At 32.9% G+C, this 24,790-nt stretch overlaps 1 protein-coding gene across 1 annotated transcript; it reads left to right on the top strand.

Moving 5' to 3' along the window:
- The first annotated feature begins 22,275 nt into the window (after positions 1–22,275).
- LOC132060092 (cytokinin dehydrogenase 1) lies at positions 22,276–24,711 on the top strand. The gene is made up of 5 exons (XM_059452975.1): positions 22,276–22,965; positions 23,287–23,414; positions 23,513–23,773; positions 23,876–24,138; positions 24,239–24,711. The coding sequence occupies exons 1-5, from the start codon at positions 22,317–22,319 to the stop codon at positions 24,564–24,566; spliced, it is 1,629 nt and encodes a 542-aa protein (XP_059308958.1). The 5' UTR covers positions 22,276–22,316; the 3' UTR covers positions 24,567–24,711.
- Positions 24,712–24,790: the final 79 nt, after the last annotated feature.

Here is a 24,790-nt window from a genome sequence, read left to right as displayed (position 1 = left end):
ATCTTAAATCCGTCTTTGCCTTTGAACATGATCTTAGTGGAGATTGCTATAGACACAAAAAAGTCTTCAAAAAAGAAAGACTCAAATTTCTCACAAGCGTGGCCTTGAAAAGCCATTTTCTTTGGATTTTGTGGAGTTCGAACTTGCTTGTGTCCCTAGCTCCTATCCTCAGCTAGTGTCCCACTTCTTTGAGTTGCTTTCAAACTTTAAGTTTTTTATTAATTAGTTTGTGTATTTAATTCCTCAAGTAAATATCTCACTTTCAATTCGATTTCAATGTTGATCATGATTCATAAATACCCCCCCCCCCCCCCCCCCCAAAAAAAAAAAAAAAAGGAATCTAGATGTCATTTTAAATATCATTATACTAATTTTATTTTTCTTTATTATAACTGTTTTATCTTACTATTTTTACACTAAATAAAGCTAAAATTGAAAAATATATTACGATGCGCTCCCTTCATATATTGTTGGGATAATAACGCTTATCATTCCTTGTCTGGTGGCATATTGTATAAACTCTAACATATGTTGTTTTACGACCTCGATTCATTTCGTTTTTTTTTTTTCAAATAAATCGAGGTTTTCAAGCGTATGTTAGAGCTTATACAATATGCCACCAAACAAAGCATGACAAGCATTATTATCCTAACATTAATATAGGGCGTGCACCAACACGCCATGGATGATCATTATTTTTATGTACTATGTATGGTCCTATTACTGTAAGTTCAGTTTGTAATGTGTCATTATATATTATCTTATGAATTTAGTTTGTAATGTATTATTATGAATTGGCTTATGAAAAATGTTTGTGATGCATCCTTTTAATTTGTCTAATCAAAATATTTTAAAAAATTACAACATGATATATGTAGTTTCTATAATTAGCGGGGAAAATTTTAAAACGCTATGAAGTTCAGATTTTAACACGTTTGTCATGCTTATAGTAATTGCAAAACAAGATCTTAATTTGCAACTTTAATTGCCCAAATATAGCTGTAACAATATTGAGTTCGGAACCTAAATGACCCAATAAAAAACGAATTGAACCAAAATATCCCAAGAAAAAAAATGTTACCAAAGTACTTTTAACGCACCTTTTTTGTGCGTTATGTAAAAATGTGTTAACGTTTTCCCGTTAACATTCATTACCTCAGATTTTTTTTTTTAAAAAAAAAAAAAAAATTACATAACGCAGCAAAAAGTTGTGCTATAGAGGTGTTACAATTCTGAGTTGTTTTCACTCCTATGGTCTTGTCCATCGCCAGCTCACTTGACCTATCAATTTAGGATTAAAATGAGGCAGTCAATGAGTAAGTGAGCTAATTATTTCTCAACCTATTACACAAAAAATTTTAACTTTAAAGAATGGTTTAAGAATAGGGCTTTTGACCATGAAAAAAGAAAAGGGCATTGCATGCATCATTAATTAGATTCTCTTATTTTTTCCAAGATGTATGCCATTATTTCTAAGACAACCAAAAATACATAACTGAAAAATAATTATAATCATTTTTTAAGACAACAAAAGATATAAACACTTAGCTTATGCTTAAAAAAAAATATCCCCTCCATATCAATTTAAGTGTCTTACTTTTTTATATGAAAAATAATTATAATTATTTTTTAAGATAACCAAACGTAAAAAATTTAGCTTATGCTTAAGAAAATAATATCATTTCCGTGTATCAATTTAAGTACCTTATAATTTATTTTTTAAGATAGTTATAATCATTTTCTAAGACAACCAAAAATATAAGACATAGCTTGTGCTTACGAAAAATAAAATTCCCTTCGTATCAATTTAAGTATCTTACTTTGTTTTTTAGAAAATAAGTACAACTATTTTTAAAGGCAACCGAAACTATAATATTCAGAAAATAATTATAATCATTTTCTAAGACAACAAAAATATAATACTTAGCATAAGCTTCAGGAAAACAATATCCGTTCCGTATCAATTAAAGTGTCTTACTTTCTTTTATAGAAAATAATTATATTTATTTTTTAAGACAACCAAAAATATAATATTTAGCTTATGCTTACGAAAAAACATATCCCATTCGTATCAATATAAGTGTCTTGCTTTTTATTTTATTTTTAGAAAACAATTTAATCATTTTCTAAAACAATCGAAGATATAAGATTTAGAAAATTAAATCATTTTCGATGACAACAAAAAATATAACACTTAGCTTATGCTTCAAAAAAATAATATACCATCGGTGTCAATTTAAGTGTCTTACTTTTCTTATAAAAAATAACTATAATTATCTTTTAAGATAACTAAACATGTAAGTTTTAGCTTATACTAAAGAAAATAATATCATCTTCGTATCAATTTAAGTGTCTTACATTTCTTTTTGAAAAAAAAAAAAACTATAATCATTTTCTAAGACAACCAAAAATATATGACTTAGCTTATGCTTAGGAAAAATAATATCCCTTCGGTATCAATTTAAGTGTATTACTTTCTTTTGTAGAAAATAATTATAATTATTTTTTAAGACAACCAAAAATATAAGATTTAGCTTATGCTTAAGAAAAATAATCTTTTAAGTGTCTTACTTTCTTTTATTTTATAAAAATTTGTAAAACTAATTAACATGAATGTTGAAACGCTAAATATTGAACGATAAAAATATCCTCAAAATGTTGATTTCTTTTTATGCCGTTTGAAAATTAAAAATTTCCTTGAAAATGTATTTCAATGTTGGATAAAAACTGTAACAACATTTAAAACTTTAACTAATGTTTAGGATATTAAATTTAACAAAATTCTATAGGATGTTAAAAATAAAAATAAAAAACCGATAGTTTGAATAAAAATAGACAAGTTTGGTTAATTATCATAACACAACCTATTCTTAAGTTGAAAAATTATGTGTCAACATAGCGCAACTTTTGATGCATTATGTAATTTATTTATTTTTTAATTTTTTTTTAAATGCTCGGTTAACGGATGTAAACCGGGAAACGTTAACACATTTTTATATAACGCACATATACTTTGGTAACATTTTTTTTGTTGGGTTATTTTGGTTTAATTAGTTTTTTTTTTTTTTTTGGGTCGTTTAGGTTCCGGACTTTAACAACATGCGCCAGGCCGCAGTCATTCACATTTCTTGAATTAAGACGAAAATTAAATTTTTTTTCCTTCTTTTATACATATTTTTGAAACTCTCACAAAAATTACACATTTCTTAAATTTGCAGCCAACAGTGCACTTTTTGGTAAAAATAAGTCATTCATGTATCAACAACTTTATTCCTAGTTTCGGCCAAACCAAATATCTACCACGTGAAGATAAAAAGTGGCTATCATTCATAAACCAAAAGGAGGAGTGATCTCTTTCTTTCCCCTTATCTTGAGTTGAAACATATCTTCTTTTTTTCTTTTTCCAGATTTGTTACCATATTATTAAAAGATTTTTTTTAGCATTGATAATGTACTGCATGTTCTTGACCGTTATATAGTTTAGTGTACCAAACTTTTATTTTTTTTGCTTAATTTGTTATTGAAAGATGGTTCAAAGTCACAAGCACATGGAAAATGTGGCCGGTGAATAATTGAAGGTCAGTTTCATCACTCAAGATATATAGTATATCATATCCTCTGGATTTTAACCTAGCTATGGTTTCTGCATATGAAGTGGAGCATTAATGACATGACAGTAAGAGTTAGGCGTCATGTAATTAGGAGGGCACGGGTTCAAACTCAAATCGAAAGGCATCATTTTTCTGGAATACTTCCCAAAAAATATAAAAGGACTCGAAACCGACCCATTGTTGTCGGGGCAGAGCTAGAAATCCGATTACGGGTTCGGCTGAACCCAATAGCTTTTGCTCAAACTGTGAATTTGTGTTAAGAAATTCAATAAATATGAACAAATATTAAGTTTAGAGCCTAGTTATTAATACTTGAAATCGTCATTTTAAAATTCAGAATTCATAAATTAAAGTTAATATCCTGGCTTCGCCTCTAATTGTTGTTCCCCTCCTAAAGTCAGATTCTTATGTGTTACTCACCCGTCTGCCATTGGAAACCAAAGGCAAATCTACGGTTCCAGTTACGAGTTTGATAGAACTCAATAATTTTGACTCAAACCTTATACTAGTGATAAGATATTCACTTAATACATATAAATAATCTATCTGGAAGGACTAGTAAACAAAAAGAGCTGTGGTCTAGAACCATATATAAACTTAAAATCTTGAATTCATCACCACTTCCCGTCCGACTTCCATGTGTTAAGACTGTGTACAATAAGTCACTCAATGTGGTTCGGCTCTTCCTCAGTCCCCACATAGTAAAAACTTAGTGCATTAGACTACCTTTTTAGAGTTTTTGTTTTACATTTTCAAATCCGTCTTCTCAATTAACAAGTCTCGATTAGCTTCAGTGCCCAAAAAATAGTCATATTTTCAAATTATTTAAAAAAAAAAATTGTGTCAATTCTCCATCGCGATAAGCTAATTATTATAACTTATATAGCATCAAGCATTATATTATTGATAATTCGTGGCAAAACTTTTTTCTTAGCATTCTTGATTAACCCAATGAAATTAAGTAAAATGCAAGTGCATACAAAACAAGAAATCACTTTCTGAGTCTTCATTATGATCATAATACCAACTTATCAAATCACGGTCTTGAGAAATTCACTCGTTGTATCCTTTTTTTTTTTTTCCTTAATGGTGGAGGACATATATATAGCTGTATTGTCCAAGAATTTCAGATTACATGAACCTGAATATGACAATGACCTCCATTAATATTAGACTAAATACAATAATAATGATCACATTACACACCACTTTTAGTTTTAGAGTCACCACTTTGTTAAGTTTGTGTGATACTTGGTGAGGGTAGTGAATTTCAACTCCCAATCGCAGTGACAAAGCCAGAAATTTTAATTATGAGATAAAAAAAAAAATGAAAGAATGCCATAATGTTGCCTAAAATAATTTTTAAATCGCAATTGCCTCTACACTAGAAGCTTCCCTTAGTTGTCTTTCAATTTGTATAAAAGTTGGTCTTACCCTATTTATAGGGCGTAAGTTTTCAAGGAAGGTAATTTAATTTGGCAATTGCGGGCCCATGAGTTCATATAAAGGGGATTTTAAAAAAAAAAATTGCATAGTCTCACCCATAACTTGAGCTTGTTATCTAAATCAACGATTGGAACCTTTCCAACTACGAATAGAATCTTCTCTTATATCAAGGAGATTTAACATTTTATATATAACCAAAACAAAATAATTCGTTTTTCTTATTTGCATGGTATGATTTTTCAACGAAAGAGGTTTAAAATTCAACCTCTTTACCTAACTAAGCTCCGCCTTGCTCCGCCTGCATAGCGACAAAATGGTGGTTAGTTAAATACCTTTTGGAAGAAATTATATATATTGTACATATATATCATGCATGCTTTTAGCGAAATTTCCGACTCAGTCACACCTTGACACCCTATTGATCATGCTATTTTATGTCATTCATCAATAATAATGCAACGCATGTACACAAACATTAGTCCACAAGCAATTAATTAAATGCATTATTGTATGTAGCGATCAAATTAATTTCAAATGGGAATAATTGAAAAATAACGAAAGAAGCCTCAAATAAATATTGACCAAAATCATTGTTTAATGCTAAATCCTAAAGAAAACAACGACTAGTTTTATACTGGGGAGAATAGACAAGTGAGATTCTTTGATTTTGGTCCAAAAATGCTAATTATCTCTTTTATAAATTATGGTGTTGCATAAAAGTCAAGAATGTTTTGATTACACCTTTTTAATAAGAAATATTCATGCATGTTCAGCCTGTAGGTAATTAGTGGAGTAACTAAGTAGCGACATATGTACCATAGCAATTCTAGAAAGGCAAAAGAGTTCAACTTCAATATACTGATAATAAAAGAATTTTTTTTAAAATTAATAGTGTAATAAATTACTCAAAACATATTTTTTAAAAGTAACCTAATAGTTCATGGATTCATGCATTCAACTTGAGTCTCGTGTCCTGGGTTCAATTTTGCATTAAAGCATGTTAAACTTCTTAAATTAAAGACAAAGGTTGATTTCTTTTTTATTTAAAATAAAGTCCGTTCGACTTGCTTTTTTATTACTCCAAGACATCTATTTAAAATTGTATCATCACTACTTATTGCATTACAAAAAAATGAGTAATTTGCGGAGTTTGAAAGCTGCAATTCACGGAGGTTTTAGTCTCCTTTAGCAAATAGCGGAGATTAAAACCTCTGCGAATTGTAACTTCCAACCTCCACAAATTATCCTTTTTTTGTAGTGTTGGGCGCTGTCAAATTAAGTTGGTTGTCCGATTCGTTCTTCTCTATTTTTTTTTTTTCCTTCTCTCTTTTGTTAGCTTCCAACTTCTTCTCCTTTTATATATCGGGTGCCTCGTAATTTTTTTTTACAGGACTCCCTTGAGTGACTTCTTTTATTCAACCAAAAACTTTCAGTGAAAATTTAAAAACACATTTCAAGTTTAGTGAATGGATAATGCTTTATGGACAGCAAAGCTAGATTTTATATAGTTTGATTAAATTTTCATATTTAAGTTTGAACACTACACTACTCGTACGTAATTAAAGTTCTAACGACGTAACTGGTTGGAATCTTTAATTCTAATGTTTAAATATTTGTTCCTGAGCTATTTGTCGAACGAACAAGATTAAAATAAAAGAAAGAACCAAAATAAAGAAGATCATAATATAAGTATTTAAAAGCATGGAACAGATCTATTTGTTTCGTTGGTGTTATTTTTCTCAAATGCATGATCGAACAACATGTCTTGTACCCTTAAGTCATTTCTTGTAATTCTTATATCTTCTGATGTTATAAAAATGACATTGTTGTTCCTTCAACAACTTCAATCGGGTGACTTTGACGTGATATAGGAAAAGTTGGGTGACGTTGTTACAAAACAAAGAAACATGACCCATAATTGTGCGATCTTGTTGTTACTACCTCATAATATTTGTATATAAATTTAATTTGTACCGGGATTTTTTTTTTTTTAAATGTATCCCTCCAATCAAACCTCCCTAATTAAGTAGCATAACTATTTACTTGTGAGGCTATTATTAAGTGAAAAAAATAGGCTCTATGAATTGTTGGCAAAATCTAGTACAAAATTTGAGCATCTCCAGTAATAACGGATCGTGATTCTGTATATATATATATATATATATATATATATATATATATATATATATATATATATATATATATATGTGTGTGTGTTCACAAAGCTAGAGTTCTAATTACGGATCGATAGAGTTTAATAGTTTTGATTAAAACTTTATACTTACATTTACGAAAATCCACTTAATATATATATAAATAATTTATCCAAAACACAATAAAATGCTTTTTTAGAATATTCCAAAACTCATAAACTCAAATTTTTGTATCCACCTCCATCTATTAATTCATTCCCCATTGCCTTAAAATAAAAAGAAGCATATCTCATGACAAGAAGAGTAAAGGCCAAAAAAGGAAAAAAAATTGAAGCACAGAATGCTGACACCGTTAACAGGTATAGAGTGAGAGAAGGGTCACCCTTAGAAATTAAATAAATAAAGCAACAAGTACAAGAAAAGGGACAAATAGACAAGACTAGAATAGAATGTAAATAAGATGGGGAACAAGATAAGGATTAAATTGGACTGTACCTATATGATCTCTTAGCTATAGGGTTTGTGAAATTCTTTTGACCCCAATCTTTTCTTTGAATTTGCCTTCTTCTCTTTAACTCTTTTTTTAACCTCAAAGGAATCTTGTCCCATTTCTTTTTTTATTTGGAAGAAATGAATGAATGAAATTAACAAGTACAATATGATTACTCTCAGAGTGACAAGACACAGCATCTCATTTACCCTTAGGAAAATCTCTCTAATCTCCGTTCTAGTTTGCATAACACCTATTCATTTCTAATCCGTTCGAAAAAGAATGACACACATTTCTATTTAAAAACTCGTTAACTTTTTTTATTTTTATTTTGCTCTTATAGTTAAAGAAAGAAATATCATCGCACAGCGGAAATTCTAAAGAAGTACTTTGATATGTGCAGAAAGTTTTTCTTTCTTAAATTTTGTGCTACGTGTCTGACCAAACATGTTGGCATAGAACCATGTGTGAAGTTTTGATGATTGACAAAGCAAAGACTTAGAACAAGTAAACCATGAATGATGAAAGCTGATGAAGAAATGATAGTAATGTTCCGAGCAAGAAAGCACAGTAAATAATCCTAGGTCTAGATACATGTGATAATTCACAAAGTATTGAACATGCTAGACAGTTGGTTGAGAGATTGAACTGAAATGGCAAGCAACACAAGATGGTTGTAACAGGTCTATAGACATGTTTCATTGCACAAAGGCTACAACAGAGAGAATACACATGCATATGAACTCACAATGCAAGCATGTGTGTCAATACAAAGGCAAGTGCAATGAAGCAGACCAGAGAGAAAGTGAACCATCAACATACATGATCTATCACATAGACAAATGCTGAGCAAGGGAGATGCAATGATGAAAGCAGCACGGGTAAAATGGAGCTGGTCCAAATACATGTTCCATTAGAAATAGACAAGCAAACAAGCACAGTTGAAGACAAGGTGAAGAAGATGACCTAGCCAGCATAAAGTTGTTTAGTGTATATCATAAATGAATATATGAATAGAACAACTGAACAAGGCAGCAAAGGGAGAGTAGATGACCCAGGAAGAGGAGCAGCTCATTGAAGAAATAGAACAAATATACAAAACATGTTCACAGGTCATCAGGTGCAGTGGATGGATGACCTAGAAGCGAAGACATTGTATGAGGAAGAGCTTAAAGTGATCAGAGCAAATATCTCAGAACCAATTCAACGGCTGAGGTAGAATGAAAGAGATTGGTGGAACAGGTATATGAACATGTTCCAACTCAACAATGCAGATATTCAGAGATGGACGAACCAGGTGGGTGATAAAAGTTCATGAACATGTTCCAAATAAATCCTGGAACAACAAGGATTTGAAGAAGAACTATGGTAAAGACTTGGCGGTCAATTATGAAAGATTTCTTGCCATATTTATCGAGATTAGTAAGCCTTCTACAAGGAAAAGAAGCCAACTCAACTGTCACGCCCCGAACCATGGCCTGGGCGTAACACGGCACTCGGTGCACATTTGCGCATGACCGAGCGAACACATGGCTTTGCCGAATCATCATGGGGCATACATGAGCAGTAAATATAACGTGAAGTGCATGATGAGCTTTTATAAAACACGATTAAGTCATAATATTAAACATAAGTACTTGGTTAAGTCATGAATGCGGACAATATCATAAATGAGCCAAACCGGCTAACCAACTCTGGAAGTCTAACATGACACTTGTCTTGTCTATGAAACCTCTAACATGAGTCTGAAACACGTAACATACTTGCGGGACAAGGTCCCTCAAAGATACCTTTAGATGTAAAACTAAATAAAGAAAGACAATGCCTAAACCCCGAATGAGATGGGGCTCACCAATAAGCTAGTACGTGCGATTCTAATGAGCAGGCGTCGTCCTCAGAATCCGTACCGCATCGTGAAATGCAGGCTCCCGGCAATAAAGGGGACGTCAGCACATTGAATGTACTGGTATGTAAAGCAACTGAATGAAATAACATGGGACATGAAAATTACATAACAGAGACTGAGCTTAAATATGATCATGAACATGAGTACATATACCTATATAACATGTGTAAAGTATCGTGAGTAGGGAGAGCAATAAATATAACCGACAACATGGTCTGGTACTTGCGTCCTACCAACAGAATACTCATACCTTGCCAGGGACATGAGATTTAATAATATTATGAAAGGATCCAGTCATTATGAGAGATATTCCTAAGCATGGATGGAGCAATCCTCATCCTACGGTGGCTACGTAGTTTCAGGCTATTTGAAGCCTTCTCGGTAATTAATGCGACTCCCAAAAACGTGAACATGTAAAAATAAGTGGCACTTGCTGCCCATGGTTTCATGAATCATTACTTTCTTGTACGTGGATATCATGAATTATAACTTGCTTGCATGAACTTGTAAAACATAGTATTTTCTTGAAAAATATCATAGCATATCATAACTTGCATGGAATGAGTTATATGAGTTTTCATGGATTACAGACTGATTCTCAATAATCATATAGAGTTATTGAGAACACAATGATAGAATAATAGGAATTCATACATAATCTAATCATGGACATGGACCTAGGGTTATCATGAGCATGGTATAGAAACCCTAGTTTTCGTAAAGAATAATAATTTATGGATTATGAGGTGTGGGGAAGAACAATGATGTTCCCACACGTAGATAGTAACTCTACATACCTGGTAATGCTCCAAACTTGAATTAAAGACTTTAACTTTGAAGAAGATTTCCAAAATCTTGAATCTTGAACCTTGAGATGGGTTTTCTTGAAAACCCTAGTTTAGGAATGATGATTTCTTGTTTAGATTACAACTTGGAATAATTAGAATAGGCTTACCTTGGTGTTCTTGATGATGGGAGAGAATAGAAGGTTGTTCTAGGGCTTGGGGGTGTGAAGAATGAAGTGAAAAAGCCTTAAAACGAAGTTTTAAAATTGCTGTCGGACCCATTTTACGCCCTATTTTACGGCCCATAAAAGTTTTACAGACCATATATCCCACCGTAAATCAATTACAGTGATTTGGGCTTTCTGGACCAATTTTACGGCCCAAATCTACGGCCCGTAGATTCCACGGTAAATTGGCAGAACACTGTTTTAGTAAAACGGGCATAACTTTTTGTACAGATGTCTGTTTGACCTCCATAATATACCGTTGGAAAGGTATTTCAAAGATCTATAACTTTCAAGAAGGAAATTTTCCCAATTTCCTTACAGATTTTTCCGTATACTCATTTTAATTGAGACATGGTGCAAACCCACTTGAAAACACGCTCCGTAGAGTAGCTTCCGACTTTCCTTTGCTCAAGGACTCTTCTCATGTCTTGATTGGGTTTCAAACACCATTTATACACTACTCCCATTGGGTTCATTATACCTCCGTCTTATGAGTCAAATCTTAGCCTGAATGCACGAGGTGTTACATCAACAAGGCAAGAATTCAAGTACAACACAAAACCTTATTGCGTGTTATAGTTCAACAAGGAAAGGTTTTGTCACCGACCTGTGGAGCTTCAATTGTTATAAATACTCAGGTCTTACCAAGAAGAAGTTTGCGCACCCACAAAGAGAGAATTCATAATATTGAGCGAGGAGAAGATTTATAAAGAATATTTAAGAATCCGGGGTTGCGTCCCTAGTGCACAAAGAAGGATTGATGGAGTTGTTTCTTGAATAATGTTTCCCAGTTCTGAAATCTAGATTTATGTATTAGGTTAGTTCTATCAAGTTGTATATTTATCCACTTTCATAGAAGCATAAAAGTATATAGTTATATACAAGGAATTGTAACTTCAAGTAGGAGTTTACTACTTGAAGATAGCTTGCTAGTCAGAGTTTGGGTAGCAAGGCTGATGTAGGAATTAAGTTGAAGAGTTTCTAACTTAATTTGCAATTGGTTCACAGTTGTAGTGGAGTTTGAGGTAAATCCTGCGCAGTCTGTAGGTCATGGTTTTTATCGCCCTTTTGAGTCGGGTGGTTTCCACGTAAAAATATTGTGTCCTTTACCTTCATGTTTGTTTTTATTCCGCAAACACATTCGTAGAACAGGTTAGGTAACGTGTTATGTCCATAGGCGAAAAGTAAGTATACTTGGGGACAGACACCTAGGTCGTGCAAAGATAACAAAACATTATTACGTAGAATTAAATGGAGGAAGCATAGCATAAGCTCTTTCCTATTTCTGATCAACGTAACTTAGAAGTAGGGGCAGAACAAGGGGCCAAGGTGTGCAGAACAAGGGGCCAAGGCGTTCATAATTACACAGTATATGTAGTATGGTCATAATAATTTTGCATGCATATATAATAGATGTTCACTATTAAAAAAACAAGAATCAACAACAAATAAATTCTTGTATCTTCTTGTTGGTATACATAGAATCTCATTGACTTTTTGTGTGTTTACTTACTTATATTTCGAAATTCCTTAATAAAATTTCTAGTTTTGTCACTATAGAAGACGTGCTTCATAACAAAATGTGGCAATTCGTGCTGCAATAACATGAAATTTTAGACCAAAAGAAACCAAAACCATCGACCTACAAAAAAGATGTCTCAATAATGTGGTTTTGATCTTATTGAGTAACTATATTGTTCTTGACCTTGGTTAAAAAAAAGTAAAATTGGATAGTATGATGTGTCGTTTCCCCATTTGATGTCTCTCCACCCCCAACAACCAATCAAAAAGCTACATATTTTTAAATGTTTTTTCCTACATGCATGATTAACTATACTCTATGCCTAACTTGGTCTTCTTTTCAACTTGGTTGTCTCCTTTTCATGAGCATATGCAATAATATATATCTCCATTATTCATTATAAAAATAATATTACAAAGTTTTTGGTCTTAACTTTCTAGCCGTTGGAATCATGATAAAAAACAGAAAGTTATATTTTTTTTATATGTTTCCTTAGTTTCTTATTAGCAAATAAAATAATGAATTAAGGGTTCTGTTTCAATGGGAATGTCTCTCAGGATTGTGCATGTGGGGTTCATTTCAGAAGTATATATTAGACAAAATCAAACATGAATATCTTAAATTTAAAAAGGTAAAAGACAAAAAGAAAATTTAAAAATAAAGTAGGGTTTTAACAAATAGTGATAAATAAAAGATAAAAAGATGCAATTATGTTGTCTACAGGAAAAATTAGTCTTATTTTCTCAGGCAATTAAATCAATACCCCAAAACTTTATATTCATTCAAGAAATCTAGATGATTCTATGAAGAGTTTTATAGACAACTTGCATATATTAATTCTCCTTAATTCTATAAAGAAATTATTGCAAATTAATATTCTTTGACGTGACATGAGATTCTGAATTATGGTGCTGAAAATAGAAAAAAAAAATGTCCTCGCACGACATTATTCCAATTAAAGTATGAATCCAATTACTTGGTTGACATAAAACAAAAAAGTTGCCCAAATTAGGCAAAGTAGCTGCCGTAATTAAAGTAGTACTATCTTACTATTTATTAGTATTATTTAAGTATGATCTGAACCCAAGCCAATTGCTAGATATGTGTCTCTTGGACTTATAAGCTTGTCCACAATTCTCTAACAACCTACAATACAATTTAGGGTTGATGTTAACAGTTTTAATCGAACTGCTAAAAAAATAATTCACCCGCCTAGCCATAGCGGATGAATACTCATTACTCTTCCTTTATTAATCCACTTTTAGTTCTCAACAACCAAATAATTTTTAACTTTTACCTAACCATACTTAAACTCTTAAACCATTATATTGTCAAGGGAAAGGGGTCAAATTTAAAGGGTATAAAAATACGGGTATAAAAATACATTTATATTTACCAAAAGGGTGCCAAAAATTTATATACCAAAAGGGGTATATTGAAATTACCCCAAAAAAAAATTTTTCCCCGACACCAAGTCAACGAAAAATTAAAAAAAAAAAAATTTAATTGTATAACGTAATCGATCCACGTTATACCACGTTTTACAATATATATTTTGTAAAACGTGGACGATCACGTTTTACCTCTAAAGTTTTTTTTTTTTTTTTTTTATACACCAAAAAAAAAATTTAGTAAACTTTTTTTTTTTTTTTTTTGTTAGTGTGTTTTTTCATACTTTGACCAATGATTAATCGTGTGTGAAGACTCCGAAACGTCAATATTTTATATAGAACCCGATATTTTTTCTCGCGTACAATAATGTAGGCTCAATACATCAAGGATACGTAGACGTTCGGATCGTCATTTTAGGGGTTGAAAAGGTGCACGAAGTAAGTTTTGTTTGAAAAAACTTAGTGTTTTTTCATACTTTGACCAATGATTAGTCGTGTGTGAAGACTCAGAAACGTCAATATTTTATATAGAACTTGATATACAATAATGTAGGCTCAATACATCAAGGATACGTAGACGTTCGGATAGTCATTTTAGGGGTTGAAAAGGTGCCCAGGTTTTGATAAGCGTGTTATTTTTTAATCACGATAAAACATTATTTTGAATATAAATATAATTCTAAAAAATATAGGGAGAAAAACTAGTTGTAAAGTGGTCAAACTTTAGATGGTCATAACTTTGCGCTCGGACGTCCGTTTTACGCGTTTTTTTTTGAACTTGCGTAATGCGGACAAACCGCCATAAATTTAAAAAACGCCTTTTATCCCATTATTTTCGATTTTCCCCCAAATTGGCGTGAAATTTTCAGTTTTATTTACTTATAAGATGATGATACGCAATAGATTTCAACGTAAAAATCCCAAGGTAATGTAACGTGAATGTCAATTTCACTTCTGCGGTTTCAATTTTTGAAAATAAAAGTGATTAATTTTCTCAACATATAAAGTTGACTAAAATAACCTTACAAGTCAAACACTAAGTTTTTTCAAACAAAAGCACCTTTTCAACCCCTAAAATGACGATCCGAACGTACGTATCCTTGATGTGAGCCTACATTATTGTAGAAAAAAATATCGTTCTATATAAAATATCACGTTTAGTCTTAGATTAATCATTGGTCAAAGTATGAAAAAACACACTAAGTGTTACAAAAAAAAAAAAAAAGTTTACTAAATTTTTTTTTTAGTGCTACTTAAAAAAAAAAAAAAAAAAAAAAAAAAAAAAAAAAAAAAATAGAAAAACGTGGATAACGAATAACGTTATACAATTAAATTTTTTTTTTTTTTTAATTTTCTTGACTTGGTGTCGGCGAAAAAAAAAAAAGTATATCGTGGATCGGCCCGATATACCCCTTTTGGTATATAAATTTTTGGGCACCCTTTTGGTAAATACGTGTATTTTTATAATGCTGGCTAGAATAAATTTGGGCATGTACCATTTGAAATTGATAAACTTTGTCCTTTGTTCGCTTTTTTATTTATTATTTCTCTCCCTCCCCCTCGTCCCTCGTTAAGAGACATCCTTGTTTTTACCCTTGATTGCTAATGCGATTCTAACCAATATATTGAGAAATTTTTTAAACCATACTCAAAAGCAGAAGGATAAATTTAAACTTTTCTTTTCGAAAAATATGGACACATGTAGTTGTCCATCGATTTCATACTAGAACTCCATTGATTATAAGAATAACTACTAGCGATTTGCTAACGGCTATGAATAAACCAAAAGTGAAGCGAATAGGTGAAATAAAACAATTTGGAATAGCACAAGTCCAAATTTGAACCTCATGAATAAACCAAAAGTGAAACGAATAGGTAAAAATAAAACAATTTGGAATAGCACATGTCTAAATTTGAACCTTTTTCCATCTACCAATAATATGTGCACGCGAGAAGCCCAAATTAATTGCAGAGAGAATCATGTTGGCTCTTAACAAGTGCTGGGATCTAGGACTTCATAGACAATATCTATTTTTCTATAGTTGTTGCTTTTTCCTAGACCACCCTAGCCTTTTAGCTTTTGCAGATCCTTTTTGGATTTCACAAATGAAATGTTTTTGCTTGGGGAGTCATTGTGACAATTGACAAAGATCAGAAATTTTGTTAGGTATTATTCTGCATGCTGTATCAATATTGAAGCTTCAATTAATCCAGATTCATATTGCGTAAGGCTTTCATAAGGGGACTTGCTTTCTACCAAAAAATTTTATATTCGGAGTTCGAACTTGAAACATTTGATAAGAATAGAGAGATCTTATTCATCTCCCATCCTAGACAATAAAGATGATTACAATTAGCTAAAGGGTTCATTGGCTTTTCCCAACACCATGATAATGATCCTTTTCTTTCAACCAGGAACACAAAAAAAAAACCTCAGACAATTCAAGATTGTGTCCTTTAAATATGTTAAAGAAGTTTCTTCAAACAACAAATTACTAAAATTAATTGGAAGTTGGTTTTTCGTGTTTCAATTAAGGATATGATGTTGATAATTCGAGATAAAGCACTTAATGAACTACCACGCGGTTGTGGTTCGCCTTGTACAGACTATTTTAAGTGTAGCATTAAGACATTAAATAAAATAAAATTTAATGACCAATCGTCAAAAGACTAGCTAGTCCCTAATGTTGCAATAACCAGATCAAACGATATGTAGATACTCTTATTATATCAAATAAGATCAAAAGATTAATGAGGCTGATTTACGCAAATATTCCTTTTTTTAAGATACCGTCTAGATTTTGCCTCTATTTTTAAAAACTGTCCAATTATAATCTGTGGAAAATTACTTTTCTAGACAATGTTGGATTCGGGTCTAGTGTTTGCTCATAAAGTGTTCAATCTTACAGACAAAACATTATTCAACTGTCGTTCAATATTTGCAATAACTTACAAATTTTAGACCATGGTTTAACATTTCTCATAAGATTTTCAATTTGCTCAAAAGAAATCTTTAGACTGTGGTCTACAAGATCCACAGATTGCAAGAGAAATAAAAAAGATGGTCATTTATTAATCAATTGTCCCGAGAAGCGACAACCAGCGAAAATTTGACGATGAATGAAGACATTAACATTGGTTTCACTTTAATTAGGTTATAATATGCCATCAGTACATCACAATCTTCTTTTGTTCTGTAACATGTAGGCTCATAATTACAAGATCCCTTAGTTGCTTAAGTTTCTTGCATCATCATTAGACCATAATCAAGTAACAAAATCGTAATTGTTATAAATTAATGTGGTTGTTATGATGAACTTAATCTTCTTTGTCATTTTTGTCTCCTTACACTAGGCAATTAATTAAAGGATCAAGATCAAAAGGTGCATTACACTTAATGTCTAGCAACATATATAGATTTTTTTTTTAAAAAAATCTCCTAGTGCTATGATAACCACTATATAATATAATGTCCCCTCTTACCCCTACCCCCGTCCAAAAAAAAAAACTCTCTTTTCTTCCTTTTTAGGGCAGTGGCTAGGGGCATTAATATTGTTTACTCAGACTTGCAACTGAGTGTAAGTCATGAGCACTATAAGCTTTTGTGTCTGGAAATGTGAAATATAAATGACAAGCATTCTTTTTCAATGACCAACAAATTCTCGAGGTTCAATTAATGACACATGATTCAAAATTCAGTGAATAATGGACTTTCTTAATACTTTTCTCCACTAAAAAGTTAGATTTTTGTCTGCGATACGTTTTGACGTGTGACGTACGTCTAATTCATACATCATGTCTTGTACTCATACTCTTACCACTCGACCAAAACGATAGACGCTTCAATGACAAGAATCGTTTTGTGACCAAAATATTCTCGAGGGTCAACTGTGATAATGAATTCTTCCTTATAGTAAACTTTTATTGATAAAAGATTTTGAATGTGTGACGTATGCCTAACCAACACATCATGTGTTATGCTCGTATTCTTACCACTACACCAAAACTTTGGACCCTTCAATGACTAGCATTTTAAATTTAAGGTTTTCTATTTAGTGGCTGATGACACTGCATATATTTAATGGTACACTGACCAAAAATAAAGGGAGATCAGCCTCTGTCTATCTCTGCATGGCTCATCAAATGGAGCTTTTGACAAAGAGGATATATATATATAATAAAAAGTACTTAATCACTGCCTAACTTTGGTTTAGGTGTCATTGTTCTCTTTCTTAGATGACTCTAACTCAGACAAACACTTTGAAAAAAGGCATGTGCGTGTAAGAATACATAAAATTATGTACACAAATGATCCCTTATTTCTAACTAGGTATGATCGTTACTAAAATGATACTTTATGTTATTATAGTGAGACTACAAGGGTCATCGTGCACCGACCACTGTAACTAAGTTTTTTGCGGCGATCTCATTGAGTCGCCGCAAATATCCTCACTTTTTTGCGTATAGTCATCACTAAAATGATACTTTCTATGACAACTACAGGGATCGACCACTGAAACTATAGCTTTGTGTAGATCTTATTGAGTGAAATATTTTTTACTTTTCACGTATAGTCGGCACGAAAATGATATTCTATATGAGGATAATAATGACTACTAGGGTTGCCGGCTTCTATAACAATAGCTTTCGTGATGATTTTATTAAGTCGCCATGAATATCCTTACTAGTCGTGACTTCAAAATGTCACCACAGAAATGATACTATATTTTTTGTGACGACAATGACGCCTACAACGGTCACTATAACTATAGCTTTTTGTGGCGACTTATTGAGTCACCACAAATATATATATATATATATATATATATATATATATATATATATATATATATATATATATATATATATCCTTACTTTTTGCAAGTATATATATATATATATCCACTATAATCACCACTAAAATGATACTTTCTGTTGATGAAGTACAAGGGTCACCAGTATAAATTTTTGTAGGATTTTATTGAGTCTCCACGAATATTCTTACTTCTATAAGAGTCACCACTAAAACTATACCTTTTCTATGGCGATCTTATTGAGTCGCCACAATTACTTTTTGCGTACATTTTTCTCTAAAATGATACTCTCTATGATGACCACAAGGGTCACCACTCACCACTCAAACTATAGCTTCTTGTGCCGATCTTATTGAGTTGCCACGAATATCCTTTTAGGGCAACTTAATTAAAGAACGATTCCCACGTACGGAAAATCTCATTTCTTGTAGTGCTAGCTAGTTATTTGAGCACTAACACACATAGTAAACACAAACTATGATGAGATGCTAAGTCCCTATATAGTAATTAATTAATGTATCTACACAAATATGAATATTATCTTAAAATACATATTTTAAGGTTCTTAGTACATTAATGGATGGAAGAGGCACTTAACATACATAATTATTCATTTTTTGAAGCTGAAGAAACAAAAGAAACTGGGGTAATAATTTCCAGAATAGTACTTTGTTTGGCACACACCAAAATAAAGCACTTAAATTCAGAGAATATTTTGAGGAAGATAATATACTATATATGGTTGTCCCAGTGCTGGGATCCAAGACCTCAAAATCCCATTGAATCCATAGGTTAATTAGATTTGCCTTTTTAGTGTTCTCCCTGTTCAAAATTTGCTATATATCCATGTCTGACTTCTACCAAAAATTTTGTTCTAAGTGTATGGACTACTTGCTTTTAATTAGCTTTAATAAGGAAAAAGGTTCAAATTTATCCCTAAAGTATTCAAATGGCTATCCAGCTTGGCTGTGACATTTGGCACCGTGAAACCACGTACAAACAAAAAGCGTAATTCAAAACTGAATTGTACCCCAATCAATTGGTGTATACGTTCTCTGCAATAATACATCTCTTTGAACAATTGAAAATGTCCATAATACACCTAAACAATTGCAAAATGTCCACATATTATTATCTCTATGTTTCTTTCACCGTATTTTTTGAAGTGAGATATCGTTGGTGTCTATGCTGCTCGGACTCTTCAAAAATATCAAAGGTGCGTGTGAAATTCCCCAAACGTAGTACATTTTTGAAGAATTCGACAGGGGTGCGGCAACATTTTTGAAGAGTCCGAGCACTACATAGATTGGCGCGAGGCGCCTATTTGAATGGAAAGATAACGATGATAGCTCCTGTAAATCGAAAAGTAAGCAACAAGCATATATATAAGATAAATGGCAGATGTTGGAGATTAGGATGTAGTTGCCAAACAACTATTGTATGGTCTTTAACTACAGTAACTCATGAAGAAAACAGCCAACAGATGGTTATTCTTGTGCTTAAAGACCATACAAAGTTGTTTTGGCAACTCCACCCTAGTCATTTATCAGTCAATATGTTGACTTTAGCAGTAATTAAAATGACCAATCTTCACATGGTCTTTTTATAGATTCATTGAGAACAAGAACATAGACATAATAGAGAAATTAAATAGACCAGCAAAAAGTTGCCAAACTAAGTCCTTTAGTTTTCTTTCTTCTTTAATTTTTTCACTGGATGTGATCCTTTTTGTTTTTTAACTTTTACTCTAGGGTGTGTTTAGCACGAAAGAAAATGTTTTCCACGAAAAAAAGTTTCCCAAAAAATATTTCCATGAAAAATATTTAGTTTTGTAGAGTTAAGTTTCCCGTTTACCCGCAAAAGAGGAGGAGCCCCCACTAAGCAGGTGACCACGGGTCATTATGACTTTTTGCCTAACAAATTCACTTTGAAGTTGACTTTCTCACTCGACTAATCCAACTCCTCCAAATAGTCTGATTTTTCCTTCACGGCGATAAGGGGCTCAAAGATTTACTGCTTTAATTCTTGTTTCAAAAGTAGATAATTTTGTATCCGACTGCATAAAACCACGCAATCCAAGATTTTATTTTGGCTCATGTTGGTGATTTCTGCGTAAATTAGGTCAGGTCTTCCCCCATTCTTTCGAGTTACCCCACCAACCAAGTTGTCACAATCCAAACTGTCCCACTACATCAGGACTTTGTCGACATTGCACAAAAATCATTACTTTATATTCGAGCACTACAAAGGCTGCCCGTCTTACTTATTTTCTATTGTTTGATAAGTAAATAAGTTGAAAATATATCACAAAAGCAATTGTATATAATTAGGCAAACACTATAGAGGATGGAGGTGGAGGATTGGGAGGAGAGATGTCCTTCAAATACTTTGACCCAATCAAACATGAGAAAGTTAAAATTATCCTTTGAGAAATATTTTCCTCATATCAAACACACCTAATCCATTTTAATATTATGCAAATGTATCAGAAAGTTCAAAATAAAAACAATTCAAACATGTTTTGAGCAGCAAGCATCTCTTTCCTTTCACACGTCATTTCTCCAGACTTTCATCACCAAAAAGAATGTAAAAATAATTTCCAAAGTGACAAGCTCAGGACCACCACTAAGCCTGATCTCTCACTCTTTTTTCAACTCAGGCCATACTTATCAGACCTAACAACAGGTGACTTGGTAGGGGCCTCCCATCTCCAAACCCTCTCCATCAAGAAACAGATCCTGACATTATCAGTAGATCCCATGGAAAAGTTGAAGTGTCTTAACAGATAAACCTCCTCATAAGGGCGTTGTTGTCCGGCTATTTTTTGACTGCTATGACGAATTATCGCTATAAAGAACATATAATATAACATGACAAATCGGTTAAAAAAAAAAAAAAAAAGGACTTGATTATTACAGTGAAGTGTCGTTATAAAGGATTGTTATAAAGAAGTCTGACTTTCATACACCGAGACCGTACTCAATCAGCCCGTCTAAAAGGTAACTACAAGATACAAAATGCAAGCCTTGGTAAAACGAGGATTAGCAGGCGATAAAATGAGGCAAATAAGGCAAGTTACCTGCTATGTTACTCGGACTCTCCAAAAATGTAGCCACACTCATGTTGGATCCTCCAAAAACTTACTACTTTTGGAGAATCTGAAAAGCACTCGGCGGTAAGTGTCCAAGCAACAAAGATTACCTATTATAACAGATTAAAATACACGAATAGTGTGATAATCCTTACGCTGTCAACGTACATATGTCAAAATCCAAACTGGAAAGTCATCTTGTAGACAGACAGAAAAGCATACATGCATTCACTCCCACGTGAAGCGAATATCCTCAAAGCCTCTTACCCCATTGTGGAAGATAAAATTTGTGGCCCTAGTAAAGCTTAAAGGGCCTCCACTTACAACAGGGAATGAGGAAATTTTGTGCCCCTTAATATATGACTTTCAAATTAGGATATACAGAATAGGATGCAAAAAATATAATTTCTTCATATAGAATGACCATAAATAAAGTAATGGTGATATTGTTTCATCAAATGTGAACAGTTTGAATAAATAGTTGGTGTAGAATTACAAAGTCTGCAGATAAAATTTGCTGAAAATAGCAACAAGACATGTTAAAAAAAGGTCATATAGTAGTTGGAACATTGGTGAAGTAAAAGTGACAGGTGAAATTTTCCACTTCAAACTAAAACACTGTTGATCCAAAATCAAAAAACTCAATATTTTCCATAAATTAACATCCACTTTCATCAAGTTATATAGTCCTCACATGCAGTCCAATGGACCAGTTAGTGTCTATTGATAGTGACGCCTCCAAATTCTTCCCCTTTATATATGCTCTTGACCAACCTTAATTTTCCTGAGTCCATTCTACACCACCTATTTTCACTCAAAGAAAAGGAAAATATTGAAGAAACTTTGTGCCAACAACCACTTTTAATTCATTTAAGAAAGAATGAAGTCACCACCAACTCATTTCTTCTTTAAACATAATAGTATGCTTCTAAGGTGTCTTATTTTCATACTAGGTATTTGCTCAATCAACAGAAGTAACATCTGTTGTGACCAACCTTTTGCCAACCCTTCAAGTTGCTCAGTGATTCAGTCATCACTGAAACAGTTAAAGATTGAAGGGTACTTTAGTTTCAAGAATTTCGATCACGTGGCCAAGGACTTTGGCAACATATATCACTTCCTTCCATCAGCTGTTTTGTACCCTAAATCAGTTTCTGACATATCATCGACCATAAAACATATTTTTGATATGGGGACAACAACAGACCTAACCGTTGCTGCTAGAGGCCATGGTCATTCTGTAGAAGGCCAAGCTCAAGCTTACAAAGGAGTAGTAATCAGCATGGAATCGCTTCGAGCACCAGTGATGCGTTTCCACACAGGGGAACTGCCTTTTGTTGATGTATCTGCAGGAGAACTTTGGATAAACATCCTGCATGAAAGTCTTAAACTTGGATTAACACCAAAATCTTGGACTGATTATCTTCACCTCACAGTCGGAGGCACTTTGTCGAATGCCGGAATCAGCGGGCAAGCATTCAAACATGGACCTCAGACCAATAACGTCTACCAACTTGAAGTTGTCACTGGTATGTTCATGCACAACATGCTCACTGTTCCCCAGTTCCACAATATCAGTTTCCCATTTTTTCTATTTTATTCAATAAAGTACCAATCAACACCTAAAAGTCATAAAATTAACCAGTAAAGAAGTGCTTACATTGTAGACTTGGACTCAACAAAGTCTGCAGCAGAAGGCAATTCTGTTACAACAAGTCATCACCTTTTTTTTTTTTACTTTTGGATACTTAAACTATAACTATTAGAAAAATCATATCCCTCCATTTCTGTGAGTTGGACCGTTACGTATTATATTGCTGGAGGTTATTAAAATAACATTTTTTTCACAGGTAAAGGCGAGGTGATTACTTGTTCAGAGGAGCAGAATGCTGACCTGTTCCATGGTGTACTAGGAGGACTAGGCCAGTTTGGTATCATCACAAGGGCTAGGATTGCTCTTCAACCAGCACCTAAAAAGGTACTTTTTCCAATTCCAAATATCAAATAAGTTAACATTAATTGGAACAAGATTTAAAAAGAAAAAGAGAACAACTACTGAAATCCATTTGTTAACAGGTAAAGTGGATCAGAGTGCTGTATTCAGATTTCTCCACATTTTCCAATGATCAAGAACAGTTGATATCATCCAAGGATTCTTTTGACTATGTAGAAGGATTTGTCATTATCAATAGAACAGGATTGCTGAATAACTGGAGGACAACTTTCAACCCTAAAGATCCACTTCTAGCCAGAAAGTTCAGTTCTGAAGGAAAAGTTCTCTACTGCCTAGAAGTTGCCAAATATTTCAATCCAGAAGAGACAACTAATACTGATCAGGTAATATATTTTTTAAAGTCAAGCTTCCAGCTTTTGACAACTTTGCACAATGTTCACCTAGACATGTCAACATCTTGACCCTTGTTTTTCTTAATACCACAGAATATTGATGCCCTCCTATCTAAGTTGAATTATATCGAATCCACGCTATTCCAATCAGAAGTCTCCTACGTGGAATTTCTCGACAGAGTCCACGTATCTGAAATGAAACTCCAAGAGAAGGGGTTATGGGATGTTCCTCATCCATGGTTAAACCTTTTAATTCCAAAGAGCAAGATTCATTACTTCGCACAAGAAGTTTTTGGGAAGATTCTTACTGACACGAGTCATGGTCCTATACTCATCTACCCCGTCAACAAATCAAAGTACTCAAATCATCATCACTCTCATAGTCTCATAGTCTTTTTAAAGGATATGTATATATATGCATCTTTCTAACATGATCTAGGATCGTTTGTGTTGCAGGTGGATAAAAGGAACATCAATGGTTACACCTGAAGAAGATATCATGTATTTAATAGCATTTCTATCTTCAGCCATGCCATCTTCCACAGGAAAGGATGGACTAGAACATATTCTAAATAAGAACAAGAAGATACTAAACTTTTGCCAAAAAGCACATATTGGAATGAAAAGGTATTTGCCACATTACACAACACAGGAAGACTGGAAAGTTCACTTCGGCCCCCGATGGGAAACATTTGCTAGGAGGAAATCCACTTATGATCCTTTGGCTATCCTAGCTCCTGGACACAAAATTTTTAAAAGAGCATCACTACTTCAACAACAATGACTTCTTCTGAAAATATAAATAGCTATATAGAGTTTTCCTTACATAGATCTATCGTTATAATGCTCCCCAGTGTACAATGTAACAATGTTGAAGCATTTTAGCATTCTTTTGAGAAAGACCTATCTTTGTACATTAAATACTTGAAAACTGGCTATGACTCTGATGCTTGTGCTTAGGGGAACTCATTAAAGATTCAGTAAGATTCCACTCACGGTTGACATTTT

The sequence above is a fragment of the Lycium ferocissimum genome, chromosome 6 (genome assembly GCF_029784015.1).
Source record: "Lycium ferocissimum isolate CSIRO_LF1 chromosome 6, AGI_CSIRO_Lferr_CH_V1, whole genome shotgun sequence".
NCBI lineage: Eukaryota > Viridiplantae > Streptophyta > Magnoliopsida > Solanales > Solanaceae > Lycium > Lycium ferocissimum.
The sequence above is the reverse complement of the archived record's forward strand: the minus strand, read 5'-3'. Positions and strand labels throughout refer to the sequence as shown.

Excerpts from the sequence above, each read along its gene's own strand:
- LOC132060092 (XM_059452975.1), top strand. The coding sequence starts at position 22,317 with ATGAAGTCACCACCAACTCATTTCTTCTTTAAACATAATAGTATGCTT. Across the intron at positions 22,966-23,286 it reads CCAACTTGAAGTTGTCACTG|GTAAAGGCGAGGTGATTACT; the intron begins GTATGTTCATGC and ends TTTTTTTCACAG. Across the intron at positions 23,415-23,512 it reads TTCAACCAGCACCTAAAAAG|GTAAAGTGGATCAGAGTGCT; the intron begins GTACTTTTTCCA and ends ATTTGTTAACAG.